At 46.4% G+C, this 20,566-nt stretch overlaps 1 protein-coding gene across 1 annotated transcript; it reads left to right on the top strand.

Moving 5' to 3' along the window:
* Positions 1-909: 909 nt before the first annotated feature.
* On the top strand, positions 910-13,787 carry CCNA1 (cyclin A1). The gene is made up of 8 exons (XM_010589354.2): positions 910-1,177; positions 5,711-5,957; positions 6,118-6,242; positions 7,179-7,402; positions 9,065-9,269; positions 10,876-10,989; positions 13,072-13,205; positions 13,736-13,787. Exons 1-8 carry the CDS (start codon positions 1,013-1,015, stop codon positions 13,785-13,787), a joined length of 1,266 nt encoding a protein of 421 aa, XP_010587656.1. The 5' UTR covers positions 910-1,012.
* The last annotated feature ends 6,779 nt before the right edge of the window (positions 13,788-20,566 follow it).

Below are 20,566 nucleotides of genomic sequence, written 5' to 3'. Positions count from 1 at the left end.
CGACTCTCGGGCCGGCCGTGGGGTTCTCGGGGGCGGGCCGCGCACAGACGTTAGCGGGGGGTTAGCGGCTGTTAGGGGAACCGGCTCTCGGAAGCGGTCCCTTCGGCCCGGTGGTCGCGGGGGGCAGCCTGCCTCCCTCCCCGGCCAGGGCGCCGGCTAGGAGGGAAGCGGGGCGACGCAGGAGGCCGGGGGCCGCTGGGTCCTGACTGCCCCGCCGCGGCAGGGCCTCCGGGAGGCGCCAGGTGAGAGGGTCGCCAGGTGAGGGGTCGCCATGGCGACGCGGCCCGGGCGCGTGCCGCTGCGGTTGGCATGGAAGCGGCCGCGCAAGGCCCGGGACGCCGCCCATTGGCCGCCCCAACAGACGCGAGGCTGGGCGCCCAGTGCCCGCCGGGTGCCGGGTCGATGACCCCCTGGGCGCCCGCCGCCTCCGCCCGGCCTCGGTGCGCTCGGCAGGTGTGCGAGAGAGCCAGCGCCGAGCGGAGCGGGCCCCTGGGTTCCAAGCAGGTGCGGGGCCTCTGTGTGCTGGGAGGGGCCGCGGGAGGAGACAACACCTTCCCGCTCAGGTGTCCTGGGTCTTTTGTCTGGGGCGGGGGAGAAGAGCATCCGAGCGGGGACAGACCGTGGGCTTGTAGGTTTAGACCCCCAATCCGTTGGAGCCTAGCATCCTGGCTTGAAGGTTTGTCGCTCTCCTTCCAGTCCTCAACGGAGACTGGCAAGAAAACCACAGAATTGAAGTCATCGTTTTGGTCCCTTGCGCAGTCACTCGCTCCTTTTCAGCCCTAATATTGTCGGGTGCCGTCGAGTGGATTCCACCTCATAGCGACCCTATAGGGCAGAGCAGAAGTGCCTCAAGGGTTTTCTAGGCTGTGATCTTTAGGGGAACAGATTACAATATAGTGTCTGGGAAAACCATGTTCTGGTGCAGCACCCGGGGAGCCCAGGGCGGAGGGCTTGGCTAACCTGCTTGTCTGTCCCTCGCTCCCCATCGCAGCAGCAGGTGGAGACCGAGGCCATGCGGCGAAGCAGCTCTAAGAGCGGCGTTGTCCTGGCCCCTGCGGCTGGGGTCCATGATGCCTGTCAGATGATCGGCAGAGCCCAGCTGGGCCAGGACCCCCACCAGAGGACCGTGCTGGGGGTGCTTACCGAGAATGGGCAGTACAGGAGGGCCTGCGGCCAGGTAAGGAGGACTCGGAGGCCCGGAGCGCCACTTGTTGGGGTCTCCTCTCCTACTATGTAGGGGGAGCTTTACGGTTGCCGTTTTACCCACAAACTGCCCTTGAGGGTTCCAACACTGGAACCTGGACTATAGGGAAATTGATTTTTTAAGAGCATCTTGATAGATCCCCTTTTCCGATAGAAATTGAATAATTTTCGTTGTTATTTTTCCCAATATCAAGGAAATAAATTCAGAAACTGTTTGGATTAAGTATATGTAAACTTATTTGGGTGCTAGGCTAAAAGTAGGAGCTTGGTGGTGCAATGGTTAAGAGCTCTGCTGCTAACGGATAGGTCGGAGGTTAGAACCCACCCATCAGCTATGTGGGAGAAAGACCTGGCCATCTGGTGGTCTGCTCTGGTAAAGATTACCACCTGGAGAATCCTATGGGGCAGTTCCATACTGTCCTATAGGGTCGTTACGGATCAAAATTGACTCAATGGCACCCAACAACAGGCTAAAAGGAAACACAAATGCCCCATGTTGTTGTTGGGTGTCATCAAGTGGATTTCGACTCATAGTGACCCATGTGACAGGGCAGAACTTCCCCATAGGGTTCTCTAGGCTGTAATCTTTATAGGAGCGGATCATCAGGTCCTTCTCCCAAGGAGCCACTGGGTAGATTTGAACCACCAACCTTTAGGCATAGCAGCTTAGCTTAACAGTTGAGTTTAACCAAGGTCTGAGTGGTAGTCAGACTGATGTAAGAAAGGCTTGAGTGATCCCAGACAGCCTTTGTTATGTTTACCCGGATAGTGTTAGAGTCAGACAGCCCTTCAAACTGTCTCATTCTGGTTCGAACTCCTGCTGAGAATTTGCATTTTCACCCCAGATATACTGAATCACAATCTCCATTTTAACTAGGTCCCCAGGCGATTCTTACGTATAACTTCCTGGAAACTTGTTAGAAGCTCTGGAATCAGGATGGAATCCGGCTTGCCTAGATCAATTCAGAAAGGGTGCTTGGAAAGCAGGCATCTCCCCAACACTGGGCAGACAGGTACTGAGCCCTCTGAGAGAAGCTGTATGTGCTCAGTTGGTCAGAGGTGCTTCCCTTAACCGACTGAAGACAGATTCAGACGCTTAAACGCAAATGTGGAGTTTGGATCCTTCGGAAGGATTTTGAGATGGAAAGCTTTCCCAAGCTTGCTATGAGATGCACCCTTTCATGGTGATGCCTTAAACCTGCATTGCCTGTCTTTAAAGGACCGAGGCTCAAAATGGGCCAGAGAAGTAAGTGCGGCAGGGTACCCGTGTTTTGTTTTGTTTGTTGTTAGTTGCTGTTCAGTCAGCTCTGACTCACAGTGACCTGATGTATAACATCAAAGTGTCTCCCAGTCCTGCGCCACCTTCATGATCATTGTTGCTATGTTTGAATTCATTGTTTTGGCCATTGTGTCAATCCCATTTTATAGATGAGAAAACTTGAGAGGTTTAAGAAAGGCCAAAACAAACAAAAAGAAGTTTTGGCAGAGGCTAGTCTGAAGTCTGCCTACTGACTCGCGCAGCCGCCTGCTTCCTGGGGGTATTTGAGGGGAGAGAGGAGAGGGTATAGCCAGAGTGACCTGGTCAAAACTTTTGGAGAAAACGAAAGTGGCTGTAACAGTTTATGTAGCAAGATTGACTGCTTTAAACTCAGGAGTCGGCAGCGATTCCTGTGCTGACTGGTATCACATTAAATTCATAACCCTTCACGGTTTTTTTTAACCCCTTATGAATGCGCTCAAGCATAACAACAATTGTAAGGATGGCGCGGGACCGGGCAGTGTCTCGTTCTGTTGTGCATAGGGTCGCTATGAGTCGGAACCGACTTGATGGCACCTAACAACAACAACCCCTTATGTGTACTCCATTCCTCCACAGCTTTCTTAGAAATTTATTTAGATTTCTTAGAAATTTATACCTTCTGTTTTTTTTAAAAATAATTTTTTGTTGTTGTTGAAAATATGCAAAGCAGAAGATACACCAACAGTTTCCACATGTATAATTCAGTGACCTCGATTGCGTTCTTCAGGTTGTGCGATCATTCTCACCCCCCTTTCCCTAATTGCTCCTCCCCTATTAACATAAACTCACTGCCCCCTAAGCTTCCTGTCTAATCCTTTGAGTTGCTGTTGTCAATTTCATCCCATGTTCAAACAAACCCGTTGCCGTGAGTCAGTTCCGACTCATAGTGACCTATAGGACGCAGGAGAGCTGCACCGTCTTTATGGGAGCAGATCGCCAGGTCTTTCTCCCATGGCGCCACTAGGTGGGTGAATAGTCAAGCGCTGAACTGTTGAACCATCAGGGCTCCTCCTTAGTCTCCCAGTTCCTCCTTATTTCCCCAGTCTCTAAAGGCTAGTGTGCCTCAGGGCCATGTCTTTGGCCCCCTGAATTTGAATTCACTCCCTAATGATCTCTTGAAGTCTTCTGGGTTAGACGCCATTTGGTGGGTGTGGGAAGGCCGTGGTGGCTCAGGGGTACAGCCTCCCACGAGGGAGACCCGGGTTCTGTTCCTGGCCAGTGCACTTCAAGTGGAGCCACACCTGTCTGTCAGCAGAGGCTTGTGTGTTGCTCTGATGCTGAACAGGCTTCCGTGGGCCTTCCAGACTAAGAGAGTAGGAAGAAAGGCCTGGAGATCTACTTCTGAAAAGCAGCCAGTGAAAACCCATGGACCACAAGGGTCTGGTCCTGTTGTGCATGGGGTCGCCATGAGTTGGAGCTCAGGGGTAGAATTCTCACCTTCTGTGCAGGAGACCCAGGTTCAGTTCTCAGCCAGTGTACCTCATGCAAAGCCACCATCTGTCCTTGGAGACTTGAGTGTTGCTATGATGCCGAACAGGTTTTAGCAGAGCTCCCAGATTAAGAGAGTAGGAAGAAAGGCCTCGTGATCTACTTCCAGAAATCAGTCAGTGAAAACCCTGTGGATCACAACGGTCTGATCAGGGGTAGCACAGGACCAGGCTGCGTTGCTACCTGACGGCAGCTAACAACACCTGTGGACGACTGTCAGAGTTTGATCTCCAGGCCCAGACCTCTTAGCTGTATCGCAGACTCACATACTCAGCGGGCTACTTGATATTTCCACATGGTTCATGGAACAGATGTCTCAAATCTGTGCAAAACAAACTACCCATCTCTTCCTTACCCCCAACCTGCTCTTTCCAAAGTGTTCCTCATCTCAGTAAACGGAGTATTCATCCTTCCTGTTGTTCAGCCCCAAAGCCTTGGTCATCCCTAACTCTTCTTTCTCTCCCATCCCACATCTAACCTGCTGAGAAAATACTGCTGGTTCTATCTTTCAGAGCACCTAGAGCCTCTTTACGTCCCATCCTTTCTTGTTGCCATTCTGCTCCAAACCCCTGTTATGTCTGACCTGGAATTTGCAAGATTCATGACTGATCTTCTGCTCCAATTTTGCTCTCTTCCCCTACACACAGCATGAGCAATCCTTTTCAAACATAAGTCAGGTCATACCGCTCCTCTGCCCCAAACCCTCCAGCAGCTGCCCAGCTCCAGGCATGTCCTTGATGCCCTTGGAAAGGCCCACCCTATCTGGCCTCTTTTCTTTCTGGCCTTTCTGTCCCTCTATTCCATCCACATGGCCTCCTTGCCTGATCTCTAAGACACCTGGCACAATCCAACTCCAGGGCCCTTGCCCACGCTGTTCCCTCTGCCTGGGATGCTCCACGCCCCGCCCCGTATCCGCATCACTCTCTCACCTCCTTCAGACCCTGCCAAACCTCTCCTCTCCAGAGGGTCTTCCCTGGCCACCCCATCTGAAACGGCAACGACCGTCGTTTCCCAGCATGATCCTTCTCCACAGCACTTGTCACCTGACGTAGTCCGTCTTTGCTTGCTTGTCTTTGCCCAGCTAAAGTAGGAGCTGCACCAGGACAGTTATTTTTGAATGTTTGTGCTAAATTCTGGGAGCTGGGACAGCATCTGGCACACGGTAGGCGCTCGGTAAATATTTGTTTGACTGTATGCTCCAGCCCGTGTACGTGTGTCGGTGTACCAAAAGCCAAACTTGGTGGTAACTTGGAGGCCTGGTTATGGTAACTTGCAGTTTATACGCCGTATGATTTTTTTCCAGTGTTGTCATAAAGAGTGTTTTCTTACTAGACATGAGCCACATATATTTAGCTTGTCATGTGGAAACACATGCTAACTGTGAAGTGTTGTTGGGTGCTGTTGAGTTCGTTTTCAGTTCACAGCAACCCCATGTGACAGTCAAATGGCTCCATAAGGGTTTTCTAGGCTGTAATCTTTACAGGAACAGATTGCCAGGTCTTTTTCCTGCAGAGCAGCTGGGTGGGTTCAAACCGCCAACCTTTTGGTTAGCAGCCGAGTACTTAACCACTGAGCCACCAGGGCTCCTCAGTACTGGCATAGATATTTTGATTTAGGATTCAGCTTACCTTCCCAGTCCACTGGTTTGAGTCACACAGGTCCACTTTGCCCATCTGGCCTTTGGGGTGGCCTCTAACAAAACACTCAACCCTGTTCTAGGGGACCACAACTGTCAGGTATTTCTCGGGATCAGAAAATGCCTTCCCTCCAGCTGGGAAAAAGGCGCTGTCTGCCTTCGGAGTCCGTGTGCCACCCAAGCAAGGATTTGACATCTACATGGATGAGGCTGAGCAGGGGGACAGAGACAGCTGTTCAGGGAGAGAGGAAATGGCGTTTGAGGAGGTGTGCGAGGTGGATTCCAGCACTCACAAGTCGGACCTCCACTTCCTGCTGGATTTCAGCACAGGTAATCCAACTAACTCACCGTGGCTGATGGGCCCGGCGGCGGCGTTCAATAGCGTGTAACTAGCCACGTACAAAGCAGTGACCGTGTCAGCAGCCGCCTGTGGAGGGTGGCGGTGGACGGTGTTTTACATGACTTACCTGGCTGTGTTGAACCTCTGCAGTTTCCCCGATGCTGGTCGACGCCTCTCTCCACCCCCGGTCTGAAGATGCCTCTGACTCTGGTTCCGATGTGATAAATGTGACTGAATATGCTGAAGAAATTCATCAGTACCTCAGAGAAGCTGAAGTAAGTTGTCCCAGCTTCGACTTCAACTTGTAGCACCCTATCACGTAATGTCGTTACTGTTGGGTGCCGTCAAGTCAATTCTGACTCACAGCGACCCCATGTGACGGAGCAGAACTGCCCCGTAGGGTTGTCCAGGCTGTAATCTTTATGGGAGCAGGTCACCAGGTCTTTCTTCCACAGAGCTGCTGGGTGGGTTTGAACTGCTGACCTTTTGGTCAGCAGCTGAGTGCTTAACTGTTGTGCTTACCAGTGCTCCTTATAAGTTCTTTGCCATAACCACCAATGAGTGGCTTTCTTATGGCATCTAAACATAGAAAGAAGAAAAATAGCCGCTGGGATGGTGAAGAGCATTTACTTGAATTAGGTCTGTGTGACTCAGAGGCTTGATGTTTTAAGTATTTCGTGATTAGGAATAACTCATATTGCCATTTCTTCTTCCTTTGAGTCGTTACCTAATTTTATTGTTGTCGTTGTTGTAGTGTCTGTCAAGTCAGCCCTGACTCACGGTGACCCCACACACAAGAGACGAAACCCTGCCCAGTCCTGCACCAGCTCCATGATTGGCTGTGGACTGAGCCATTGTGCCCCACAGGGTTTTCCTCGGCTGGTTTTCAGAAGTAGACCATCAGGCCTTTCCTCCTAGTCTGTCTTAGTCTGAAAGCTCCTCTGAGACCTTTTCAGCATCACATAAGCCTCTACTGACAGACGGGTGGTGGCTGCACATGATGGGTGTTGGTGGAAACAAGCCCGAGCCTCCCAGGCGAACTCCTAGCACCTCATTACTTATCCAGAACAAGAATTTCAGACCTTCCTTCCTATCACGATAAAGATGTATCTGACTCTTAATCAGAATTATGACATTTTAAAAACACAGCTGTACTTTGATACGCTTTTTCTAGAAAGCGACTATTTAAAATGGAAACTCCTCCCAAACAGGTCAGACACAGGCCCAAAGCACACTACCTGAGGAAGCAGCCGGACATCACGGAGGGCATGCGCGCCATCCTGGTGGACTGGCTGGTGGAGGTCGGGGAGGAGTACAAGCTCCGCACGGAGACCCTGTACCTGGCCGTCAACTTCCTGGACAGGTTCCTCTCCTGCATGTCAGTTCTGAGGGGGAAACTGCAGCTTGTGGGGACAGCAGCTATTCTTCTGGCCTCGTAAGTGGTTGTTCGGCTTGGGTAACGGAAACTGCAGCCTGCCAAAGCCCTGGCTTTTTGTTTTCATTTCTTGAAGAAATGCAATGCTTGGTAATTAAAATGTGTTCAGGTCTCCTTTGATAAAAGATCACCACGTTTACGGGATTTACTGAGATGGTGAATCTTACCACACGTTCAATCTTCAGATGTTTAAGATCTAGAGAGAGCAACAAGTCCATGTGATGACTAAGGCGGCCGCCAGCCCCAGATCCAGGATCTAATTTAACTGTTAGGCAGTGTAGTCTTTTGGCTATATTCTTTTCTTTTTTTAAAATAATTGAAATGATGTATACATGTATATAACAAAAAAAATCTCCATCTCAGTGTTATTTTACGTTTACAGTTCACTGACGTTAATTACCTTCATTATGTTGTACAACCACTGCCACTCTCTGTTTTCAGGATTTTCCATTGCCCTTAACAGAAGCCCCGGCTGTATTCCATCTAATTCAAGTAAAAGCCTTATTTGTGAAGATTTTAGTTACACAAAACCATCTTCATGATCTAGCGAATAACCCATAATAGTACAGTTTGTTGCTTGGTGACAGTGGAGAGAGTATTTTAGCTGGCCTTTTACTCTCCATTACTCTCTGTCACTCATAACAAGACCTAACTGTGTGGGAAGAGATGGCTGGCTTGAGGCTGAGCTGCCTTTAAGTGCACCGTGGTACCCTGTATTTCCTTTCTGTTCTTCCAATCTCTGGCATTCTAGTTATCTGTGCCTAAAAAGTTGCCCCTCGCCTCCACCCAAAGGAAATAGAAAAAAAGCAGAAAAGAAGACTGTAGAGTAGTGGAATTCTATCATTCTGTTTCTTTTGGATATATATAGCATCATTTGGTAATTCTACAGAGAAAGTTGAACATGATCTTTTTAAAATCTAAGGCCTAAGGCATTTTTTCTATCATTGTGTTTATCATAGTGTTCTTTTCCACAAAACGGTTTGAGCTATCTAGAATTAAGAAGATTTTACCTGTACCGTTGTTCAGAATCTTGTTCAGCACGTCAGAGGCCAAAACCTAAACCTCTCAGTTGGAAATTGTTTCTGTTACTACTCATGGTAATAAGCACAACATTGCTGTTGTTGTCGGGTGCCATCGAGTTAATTCCAACTTATAGTGACCCCATGTGACAGAGTAGAATTGCCGCATAGGGTTTCCTAGTCTGTAGTCTTTAGAGAAGCAGATTGCCAGGTCTTTCTCCTACAGAGCAGCTGGTGGATTCGAACCGCCCACCTTTTGGTTAGCAGCCGAGCACTTGACCATTTTACTACCAGGGCTTCTTAAGTACAATATGTCCTTGTGAGGCTCATGCTCTTGGTCTGGAAACAAGCTCCCAGCACATTCGCTGTGCTGTGCTACTTTGTGATATTTAAGTGGATATGTCTGGAAGCCCTGGGGATCTACTTCCAAAAATCAGCCAATGAAAGCCTTATGGAACACAATGGTCCAACCCCATTGTACGTGGGGTCACCATGAGTTGGGGGCCAACTCAACAGGAGCTAACAACAACAAGTGGGTATGTGGGCACAAAATAAAGAACTCTACAGGCACCGAGGCATGGATTGCACAGCACGTGGAGCCAGACATTCCAAACTTTCCTCCTGAAACTCTTTACCTTCACAGGAAATACGAAGAGATCTATCCCCCTGAAGTAGACGAGTTTGTCTACATAACTGATGATACGTACACCAAGCGACAACTGCTGAGAATGGAACATCTGCTCCTGAAAGTCCTGGCCTTTGACCTGACTGTGCCAACCACCAACCAGTTCCTCCTTCAGTACTTAAGGAGGCAAGAAGTGTGCATCCGGACAGAGAACCTGGCCAAGGTATGCCACACGGCCTCCCGATCACCCTGGAGTTCTTCCTTCCTTTTCGAATCTTTGACTTGGGCCTAGAAAACATCTCAGCCTTTGAAGAGAGCTGATCTTAAGAAATGACTTCTGGATAGAGACCTTGCTACTGCTTGAATTTGGCGGGCGCAGGTTTTAATCACCCTGTTAAAGAGATTGAAGCTGGAAACGGTTCCTTTATTGGATTCAGACCACGTGCAAGCAATACCTCTTAGGTTTAATTTGGCTCTAATCTCATCCTAAGGAGCCCTGGTGGTGCAAAGGTTAAGTGCTCAGCTTCTAACAGGAAGGTTGGGGTTTGAAGTCACCAGCCACTCCGAGGGAGAAAGATCCGGTGATCTGCTCCCATACGGATTACAGTCTAGGAAACCCTATGGGGAAGTTCTACTCTGTCACATGGGGTTGCCGTGAGTTGGAATTAACTCCGCAGCATCTAACAACAACAGTCTCATCCTAACATATTAAGCCATGAAGCATTATTTGGTTATTTGGAATTACAGAAATTTACTTGAAGGCACTAAAGTATTGGTTTGGTCAATTGGTTTCCAACTACTATGATCTAGGATAGCTGGTATTTTATAATGTATGCAAAAAAAGTAATGTGGATATCTATATAAATTCCCCAATGTTTCTTCTAATCTTCTAGTCTGTTCCCACCGGTACCTTTCTAGCCTCTGACCTACACGCATTGGCCTGACAGATTAATGGCTTTATTATGGTCATATTTTTGCCTTTTGGCTGAAGGCTGTTCTGTTCCAGTTGCCAGCGCAAGACTGTTTCTCTGTCTAGCATAATTCTACCACTAGCATAAGCTCAGAGAAGTAACTTATTCCAAGTTCTAAGCAGGTTGGCCAAGTACTTCTGTATTGAAATTTTATTACAACATTTATTACAACATACTCTGGTTACAAACAGGCATGCCAGTATTACCCCAGTGAGTAATTTTGAGTACTTCTATCATCTTAGTTATCTAGTGCTGCTGTAACAGAGATACTACAAGTAGGTGGCTTTCACAAACAAATTATTTTCTCATAGTTGAGGAGGCTAGAAGTCAGAGTTCAGGGCACCAGCTCTAGGGCAAGGCTTTTTCTCTCTGTGGGCTCTGGGGGATGGTCCTTGTCTCTTTTCAGCTTCTATTTCTTGGTCCCTTGGTGATATTCCTGTGGTGTGGTGTCTATCTTCCCCCATCTGTGCTTGCTTGTTTCCTTGCTTAATCTGCAATTTTGTATCTCAAAGAGATTGATTTAAGAACACCCTATACTAATACTGCCTCATTAACATAGCAAAGAAAACCCTATTCCCAAATGAGATTATAACCACAGGTATAGTAGGATTTATAAGCCATGTTTTGGGGGTCACAGTTCAGTCCATAACACCTAAGGAGCACAGTTCTCTGACACTCGTGAGATTGCCTTGAGTCAGAATTGACTCTATAGTAACTGTTTTTTTTTTTTTAATGATGAAGGTATTTATCACTAGATGCTAGTTGTACAAAGATAAGATACAATTCCCTTGACATTAACAATTTTTACTTGTAACCCAAGTCATTGCTAATTCCAATGAGATCTTCTCTTGTGCTTAGTATGTAGCAGAACTGAGTCTACTTGAAGCTGATCCGTTCTTGAAATATCTTCCTTCATTGATAGCCGCAGCAGCTTATTGTCTGGCAAACTATACTGTAAACAGGCACTTCTGGGTAAGTTTCTAGTTTTCCTTTTTCCAGATGAAATTTGAGGCCTATCTGAAGTCTGTTCAGGAACTCTCAAACTCAGAAGGGGCCCACCTATTATAATAGAGAGCTGGTTTAATAATGAGCTGGTAATCTTGGCAGCAGGAGCCCGGTGGTGCAGTGGCTAAGCACTTGTCTACTAACTGAAAGGTTGGCGGTTCAAGACCACCAGTTGCTCCTCGGAAGAAAGATGTGGCAGTCTGCTTCCATAAAGGTTACAGCCTTAGGAACCCTATGGGGAAGTTCTACTTTGCTCTATAGGGTCGATATGAGTCGGAATCTACTCGTCAGCAATGGTTTGGGTTTGATTTTGGTGTGTTGGCAGCAGACTACAGCATGCGGCTGAGACTTCTGGGCCAGCTGGCATGGCATTGAGACAATAGTGATAGCAAGGAGTCAAGGAGATTGTGTCGACCTGACTGTTGAACAGGAGGAGGCCTGGATACCACCTGTGGCCACACATGGAGGGCCCGGGTAGCAAAATCATTGACCACATGAGAAAAAGCAGCTGACCTTCTCCCCATCGGTGTAAAAATAAAAACCTGGTCCACCTGAGACCAGAAGAACTAGATGGTGCCTGGCTACCACTTCCCACTGTTCTGATCAGGGCCACAATGGGTAGACCCTGATAGAATGGGACAAAAAGGTGGAACAGAACCTCAGATTCCTAAAATGAACAAACCAAACCTACTGGACTGGTTGAGACTGGAGGACTCCCTGAGACTACTGCCTCGAGATACTCTTCAAACCAGGGCTTCAAACTGGTTTGAACCCGTTCAGTCGTGGCCAATGAAGTGAAACCGGAAAGGATGCAAATTTTTACGTTTTGGGTGAACTGGAATGATAACAGTATGGGAAACGGAAGAGGCGTCATGAGCCCTTTCAGGAGCCTGATGCATGAGATTGGATTATTGGCAGGACTGTGGAGAGCGACACATTCAGAGTGGCAAGGCTGGCCACCATCTTTGAGCGGGGCTCCACAGATTCTGACTCTTCAATATCTGATGGGCGAGACAGCTGGTTGCTATTGAATGTGTACGCTGCCCTTGTTTTCTAAGAGGGAGATTAGGTTTTTTGCAAGGCTTTGACCCATGGTTTCCCCATTCAGATTATCTTCCGGATCATCACTAAATTTTTAGAATTCAAGTCTGTTCCAGTTTTTCTTTCTCGGCCATGCCTACACTGAGAAGAACCAGTTCGATGTCCTGCTTCAGACCTTTAACTGAAACTAACCCCTGAGTCACCATGTAGCTAAATAACAAACTGGCTCAGAACATAATGAATATCACCCGTAAGTACTGTGGTCCTTTAAAAAATCACCTATATGACAACAAATGGTCAACAATTACTTTAAAACAAAGATGAAGATGTAAGGGGCCAGAGAAACTAGATTAATGGAAATAAAAATGTTGAGAGTGTTCACACATTGTGAAGAACATAACCGGTGTCACTGAGCAGCTTGTGCAGAAATTGTTGAACAGGAACCTAAACTGCTGTATAAACCTTCATCGAAAACACAGTAAAATATTATCTAAACAACAACAACAACAACAACCTGGCCCAGTTAGGATGACCAGAAGGCGAAGCAGGCTTTTAAGAGGGCACGCAGGCAGTGTTGCCTCCTGCCTGAGAAAATGGCAAGATGGGAAATGAGCCCTCTGAGACTTGGTTCTAAAGAAGGTGAAGTGTCTCCCCTTCTTCCCTGGAGTACTTACTCATATCACTTATTACTAATGCCAACTGATACCATGATAGGCTGTGTTTTGATTAAGCATCTGTTATGTCATACAAACGGTGTGGTCAGGCAAGTAGAGGCTGTTCAGGACAGTAAAAATCCTGTTCATTATGGAACCGACCATTATAAAAACACAAGGTAAGCAAAATCAGCACTCAGCCTGTTCTTCCCACTGTTTCATTTGTAAAAGTCTGTGAGGAAGATGGTGGTTTTTGTTTTTAGTGTCTCATTCCCTTTTTCACAGTTTCATGTTTGAATGTCTAATATCTCATAAAGTTATGCAAAACATTTTTTTTTCGTTTTGTCTTGATTAGCCAGAAACCCTGGCTGCCTTTACAGGCTACTCACTGAGTGAGATTGTGCCTTGCCTAAGTGAGCTACACAAAGCCTGCCTGGACATGCCCCATCGGCCGCAGCAAGCAATCAGGGAGAAGTACAAGGCTTCAAAGTAAGTCACTTAGAGTGTCTCACCTGGGCTCACTATTGAGAGCTTGGTAGGTTATAGTGGTGTCAGAACTGGAAACAGAGCAAACTGCATGTCTGGTGCTAGGCTGGAAATTAAAGTTACACCTAAAATCAAGAAAACCAGTTTGGAGAGGCCTAGATTTGCAGTTTGTCAGTTTGTAGTACTTATAGTCAGGGAGTCCTGGTGGTATAACAGTTAAGCGCTCAGTTGCCAACTAAAAAGTTGGCAGTTCCAACCTGCCCAGCGGCTCTGTGGGAGAAAGGTGTCGCAGTCTGCTTCCGTAAAGATTACAGCCTTGGAAACCCTATGAGCAAGCTCTACTCTGTCACGTGGGGTTGCTGTGAGTCAGAATCAACTCAATGGCACCTAGCAACAACAACAGCAGTACTTGTAGTCAGGTAGCTTCCTTCCTTTCTACTGAAACCACTAGAAAGTTTCCTGTGGCCTAAGTGATACTTTTAACAAAACTGAGGTCCTGGAATCCTGCTGAACTTGCTCTGGTCTTGTTTCAGGTACATGCACGTGTCTCTCATGGAAGCCCCTGCAGTTCTTTCTCTGCAATGAATTTCTTTACCTGAAGCCCATTTGGGGCATCGAACCTCCAGATCATCAGAACTGGCCATCGTTTTTATAGGTTACCGTAGGTGGGGCCAACAAGTGTTGCTACAACATAGAGACAGATTTTTTAAAATGTAGATTTATTTCAGGTTTCTTAGATTTAGCTTGTAATATAATCTGACATTTTAGAAATAATAAACAGCTTGATTTCGGACCATGTGTTAAGCATGTTTACTGGTTAACATGGCTGACGCTTGGAATTTTAGTTGAAAGTATCCAAGATACCATCTCCCCATCAAGAATGCTTCTAATTGGTTGTATACCCAGCGTGCTGTCAGGATGATCTTCTAACTGCTTGTATACCCAGTTCACTGTTAGCATGACCTTCTAACTGCTTATAGACCCAGCGTACTGTTAGGATGAACTTCTAACTTGTTGAATACCCAGCATGCTGTCAGGATGACCTTCTAACTGGTTGTATACCCAGTGGACTGTTAGGATGACCTTCTAACTGCTTGTATACCCAGGGTACTGTTAAGATAACCTTCTAACTGGTTGTATACCCAGTGTGTTGTCAGGATGACCTTCTAACTGATTGTATACCCAGAGCGTGGTCAGGATGAACTTCTAACTGGTTGTATATCCAGTGTGCTGTCAGGATGACCTTCTAACTGGTTGTATACCCAGCATACTGTCAGGATGACCTTCTAACTGGTTGTTTATGCAGCATACTGTCAGGATGATCTTCTAATTGGTAGTTTACCCATTGTACTGTTAGGACAACCTTCTAACTGGTTGTTTACCTAGCGTACTGTCAGGATGACCTTCTAACTGGTCGTATACCCAGCATACTGTCAGGATGAGCTTCTAGCTGGTTGTATACCCAGTGTACTGTCAAGATGACCTAACTTGTTGTTAACCCAGCGTACTGTCAGGATGACCTTCTAACTGGTTGTTTACCCAGTGTACTGTCAGGATGACCTTCTAACTGGTCGTATACCCAGCGTGCTGTCAGGATGACCTTCTAACTGGTTGTTTACCTAGCGTACTGTCAGGATGACCTTCTAACTGGTCGTATACCCAGCGTGCTGTCAGGATGACCTTCTAACTGGTCGTATACCCAGCGTACTGTCAGGATGACCTTCTAACTGGTCGTATACCCAGCATACTGTCAGGATGACCTTCTAACTGGTTGTATACCCAGCATGCTGTCAGGATGAGCTTCTAGCTGGTTGTTTACCTATCATACCATTAGGAAGACCTTCTAACTGGTTGTATACCCAGTGTACTGTTAGGATAATCTTCTGTTTTTTTTACCCAGCGTACTGTCAGAATGACCTTCTAATTGGTCGTATACCCAGCATACAGTCAGGATGACCTTCTAACTGGTTGTATACCCGGCATACATGTTGGAGAAATGGATACCCTGAGACTTTTTCCTTCCTGTGTCTTTATGTCCACACACCTAAAACCAAAGCGGTTGTCGTCACATCAATTCCAACTACTTGTGACCCCACGTGTGTCAGGGTAGAATTGTGCTCCATAAGGTTTTCAGTGGCTAAATTTTCGGAAGTAGATCGCTAGGCCTTCCTTCTGAGGCACCTCTGGGTGGACTCAAATTCCAACCTTTCTGTTACCGGAGGAGCACATTGAGCGATTGTACCACCCAGGGACTTCTAGTGTCTACAAAACTCTCCATAAATTGGCAAGGGAAGGAACTGCCAGCATAGAGAGATGGTGGAGGGGCATAAGCAGCATTGCCTAGCCTAGCGTCCCTCCAGGAACCTGGTCAGTGAAGACTGTGGCTGAGGACTAAATGTGGTGAAGTACCACGTGGGGTGATTTTAATTTAATTCAGAGCTGCCATGCTTACTTGTAAAAGGATGTCATTCGATTTGTGATCAGTTTCAACTTACTCAACCACCAAGTGTGTATTTCAGCCTTAGAAGATGCTCTGAGAGGTAGAAAAGTCAAGCTTCACCGTGGGATGGGATTTTGGAATGATCAAGCCAAGCCCTCAGACCAGTCCCTTAGGAGAGGGTCTCTCCTAAGCTTTGCTGCGGCTTGAATTTTCCACGATTCTACAGTTTACTTTTCTACACATTTGTACGTGGCTCCTGTCAGTGGTCCTTAAGTAGGCTACAAGATGGGGAAAATTGAAAAGAACATTTGTTTTAACTTCTTTTTAAAGATTGGAAGGAGCCCTGGTAGGGCAATGGTTAAAGCGCTCAGCTGCTAACCAAAAGGTCGGCAGTTTGAACCACCGGCCACTCTGCAGGAGAAAGATGTGGCGGTCTCCTTCCGTAAGGATTTAACAGCCTTGGAAACCCTATGGGACAGTTCTTCTCCATCCTATGCGGTCACTGTGAGTTGGAATCCACTCAGTGGGTTTGGTTTTTGGTTTTAAAGATTGGAGGAGCCCTTGGGTGGCACAAACAGTTAATGTGCTTGGCTGCCAACCAAAATGTTGGAGTTTGAGTCCACCCAGAGGTGCCTCAGAAGAAAGGCCTGGCAATCTACTTCTGAAAAATAAGCCATTGAAAACCCTGCAGAGCCCAGTTCTCCTCTGACACACGTAGGGTCACCATGAGTCAGAGTAGCCTCTACAGCAACTGGGTTTCAAGGTTGGGAGGGTAACATAGTCGTGACCCGTCCTGAGGGAGGGGCGCGCAGACCGGAGGCCGAACGTGGGCCTCGTGTTTGTGCGACTCGTCGCCCCGATTAGCAGTCCTGGGCCAGCGGTGCTCGGAGACGTAGGAGCCCCGTCAGCTGTCTCCCTCTCGGGGGGCCAGGGGTGTCCCTGGGCCTGCCCTGTGGAGGCAAGAATGACACAGGTCCATTCGCTAGGTCCCTTCCATTAGAGAAGATTAGATCCAGGCAGGTTTTGATAAAACGGGAACAGAGGTTTTCTGATACTGTTAAATGAAGGGCTGTATTGTATTATACACAACATGACAAAACGTTTCTGTTGTTACCATGGGCAAAATGAAAGTGGCTCCAAGTTTTGCTCTTGTTTCAAGATCTAAGGAAACTGTAAGTATAAAAATACAGCTACATTTTATGTTGTGAAGACTTTTTTTCCTACTTTTAAAGTACAAGTTCTGAAAAGGTTTTAGCATTGTGTTTTTTTCCCCCTTGCAGATAAACATTCTCAAAGTGTCCCCATTGAAGAAATCAACATTTCCCTAAATGCTTTGTCATTTACTGTGTCAAAAAGTTAACTGCTCAGAGAAACACCGAAAAATAGCGTAACAGAATATATTTACTGTGAGAGGGCAGGTTACGCAGGCGGGGTCTGGGCAGGGTGGTCTCCTGAGTGTCCTTGACATTCTCCAAAAGAGCCCAATGCTTAGGGCAAAACGGTCTCTGCTAAGCTGCTTACAGGCTATAGTTTGACTTGAAGTGACTTTAGGAGAACTAGTTCCTTCACGGCTCAAGGCTCAAAAGGACATTTAAGGGCAAAATGGCCTGGTGGGTCACCCCAATTCCATGGACCCAGAAATCTGGATTCCAGGAGAACTAAAACGCTTCTCGGTTGCTTAAGTTTCACAAAGGAGATACAGGTCTTCCGTCAATACTGAATTCTCTGTTTTTATGTTATGTAATCAGCAACCTGTAATCTCTCATTCTGATTTATTACTGGGCATATTGCTGTTAAGTAATAGGAGTCCTGGTGGGACAACGGTTAAGTGCTCAGCTGCTAACTAAAAGGTCAGTGGTTTGAACCCACCCAGCGGCTCTGTGCGAGAAAGGCCTGGTGGTCTGCTCCCATGGATCACCCGTGGAGCAGTTCTACTCTGTAACCACACGGGGTCGCCATGAGTCAGAATGGACTCAATGGCACCCAACAACAACAACAACATTGCTATTTGCTGCACGTGCAGGTGGGCCCCAAGGATGTATTTCAATTACAACCAACTGCACTTTTTTTGTTAGTCTTATCGTTGGTAATAAGGATTACATACAGTGTTGTAGTGCGTTATTTGCTGATGTGATCATTCTCAGATGTTCAGTGTTATGATTTATAAAGATAATGATACTAAAAAGGCAATACTAATGAAAACTAAAAGAAAATGAGGTATTCGAGTTAGGTCAGAACCGACTTAAGTCCTATCGTAAGTCAGGGACAACCTGTGTGTGTTTAACTTTCCAGCTACCCTTTCACGCCTGGCAATAGTAGATGGGCGTGAGGTAGGTGGACCATAAAAGTGCCCAGTTTTGGCCGAGATCTTGGTGGTAGAATTGCCTCTTTTGCTGCTTTCAGGCCTTAAAGATTTGATGGAGGTGGGGAGGGGGCGTTTCTAACTCTCCACCTATTTATACTGGCTGACCACCTCCTCAGGGAAGGGTGTGTCTGTCTTAAACCACAGCAGCTTGGACCCAGACGCAATAGTATTTCCTTTTACTAGTGTTGAAGAGGAAAATTAATAACAGACATTTTACTTTGATTTTAAGGTTTTTCTTATCCACGAAACCCCAATGTTAACCATAAAGAGCCTGACCCACACTGCAAAACCTGCTAGAAACTGCTGTACACCCATGTAAATTTCTTATTCAACAAACCACCTAATTTAATGAAAAAGACTCTAAGCAAAAAACAAACCAAAGTCCATTGCCCTGGAGTTGATTCCGACTCATAGCAACTCTACAGGACAGAGTAGAGGTTAACTGACCCATAGATGGAAAGAGATTTCCACATTTTCTTCCTGTGGAGCGGCGGATGGGTTTGAACTGCTGATTTTTCGGTTAGCAGCCAAGGGTTTAATGGCTTTTTTTACAGCTGGGCCTCTTGAAAAAGACTCTAGGTTCTCCTAATTTAAATCTCAAAAAGTCTCATGGCTGCGGGTGGGTGGAGGGCCAAATTATTAGCATCTAGGCCAGAAGTAACCTGATATCAGTTGATCCCAGTAAAGGGGGAATGCAGGGATCCGTCAGTCATGATAGGATCAGCTGATGGTTGATATTCTGTTATTCTCCTTCCTCTTCTCTTTATAAGCCCCATTTGTGTTTTTCTGGAATTAGAACGATGTTCCAATACGCTTAGAGAATAACTGATTGGAATAAACCTTATGCTTCAATTTATTTATTTATTTGACACTAGTATCATTCTTGTTTTAGAATGTTTTGCTTCAGTTAGAGGAGACCTTGTAGAAATAGGTCTTCGGTTGTGAATTATTTTGCAAGGGCAGCTTCTGTTTATAAAATCTGGTCCAAAATTTAGCTTTGTCTAAGATTGGTTTTCTGGGTTTGAAAGCTTCGGACCGTAGTTTAATGGGAAAACTCAGTCAATTGACATATAACATAGTTCACAAAAATCATGATCTGTATCCTATTGAAGTGAGTAGTGTCTGGGGTCTTAAGAACTCGCACGCGACCATCTAAGACACAACTATGGGCCCCTACTCACCGGGGCAGAGCAGGAAGAAGATAACCTAAACCTCAGAGAAGAAGCAAGTCTCCGTGAGCTACAACCTTGTCTACCCTGAGACCAGAAGAACGAGATGGTGCCTGGCTACCCCACTGACTGTTCTGACTCAGGTCACCACAGATGTCCTGGGTAGCATGGGAGAAAAATGTGGAGCAAAACTCAAATTCTCATACAAAAAAAAAAAAAGCCAGACAAACTGGAACAGTAGAGAACAGAGGACTTGCTGAGGCTATCACCCTGAGATGCTATTTAAACTCAGCAGTGAGCCCTTTTCCTGAGACCACCTTTTATCCAAATAGCAGAGTGGCACACAAAATAAAGTATATCACTGGTAAGATCAGTGCCCTAGTTAAAATCCATCAGTGTGAGACCAAAAGGTCAACAATTACTCAAAAGCAAAGATGAGAAGATAAAGGGGGGCAGGGAAACTAGAGTAGTGGGAATGGAACAAACAGAACACAGTTAAAGAGAAAGTTGACACATCGTGTTAAATGTATCTAATGTCACTGAATAATTTGTGTGAAAACTGTCAAATAGGAACCTAACTTGCTGTGTAAACTTTCACCAATAAAATTAAAAAAAATTTTTTTAGCTTTGACTTTAAGTCACAAAACCACATTATATTACAGGACCTAGAAGTCTGAACATATAACTCTCACATTCTTTGCTGCCGGTGACTTACGCATACACTCTGTCTCTGGGTTCTCCAAACATATACACCCCGCTGACTGCAAACAGCTGGCCCTCTGCTTTGATTTCCTTTTCTTATTACCTTTTCTTGTCCCTGAAATACCTCATTTAACAATAGAAATACAAGCGTCCGCTGTGTACCTTCCACCCAGTTTGACCGTCTTTCTCCTGTTCTTTCTCTTCCCTCATTCAACGTTGGTCAAGTCCACACCTGGTTTTGTACTGCACAAGATAGAAAGAGGTTCCAGGTGACTCAGGTCACAGTTAAAAACAGGGTCTGTGGATGGAATGTCTTTGGTGAAGATGCCATTTTGAAAGGCAGGTCAGCTGGCCGACTGAGCCTATGGTCCTAAACACCTTGGGGCCTGTGCTCCCCAGGTCACTGGGCAGCTTCTGCTCAGCGTCTTCCTTCTCTGACTGGACACCCTGCTAAGTGTGGCCTCGTTCACTCACCTCAGTCAAACCGGTTTTATAAGCATCAACTTGTTGGCACTGTTAGGGGTTGAATTGTGTCCCCCAAAATATGTGTTGTAGACCTTAACCCCCATACCCGTGGTTGTAATCCTATTTAGGAATAGATTTTCTTTGTAATGTTAATGTGGCAGGATTAGTGTAGGGTGTGTTTTAAATCAGTCTCTTGAGATATGAAAAGAGCAGAGTAAGCAAG

This window comes from Loxodonta africana, chromosome 17, assembly GCF_030014295.1.
Source record: "Loxodonta africana isolate mLoxAfr1 chromosome 17, mLoxAfr1.hap2, whole genome shotgun sequence".
In the NCBI taxonomy this organism is placed as follows: domain Eukaryota; kingdom Metazoa; phylum Chordata; class Mammalia; order Proboscidea; family Elephantidae; genus Loxodonta; species Loxodonta africana.
This window is presented reverse-complemented; position numbering and strand designations above follow the sequence as displayed.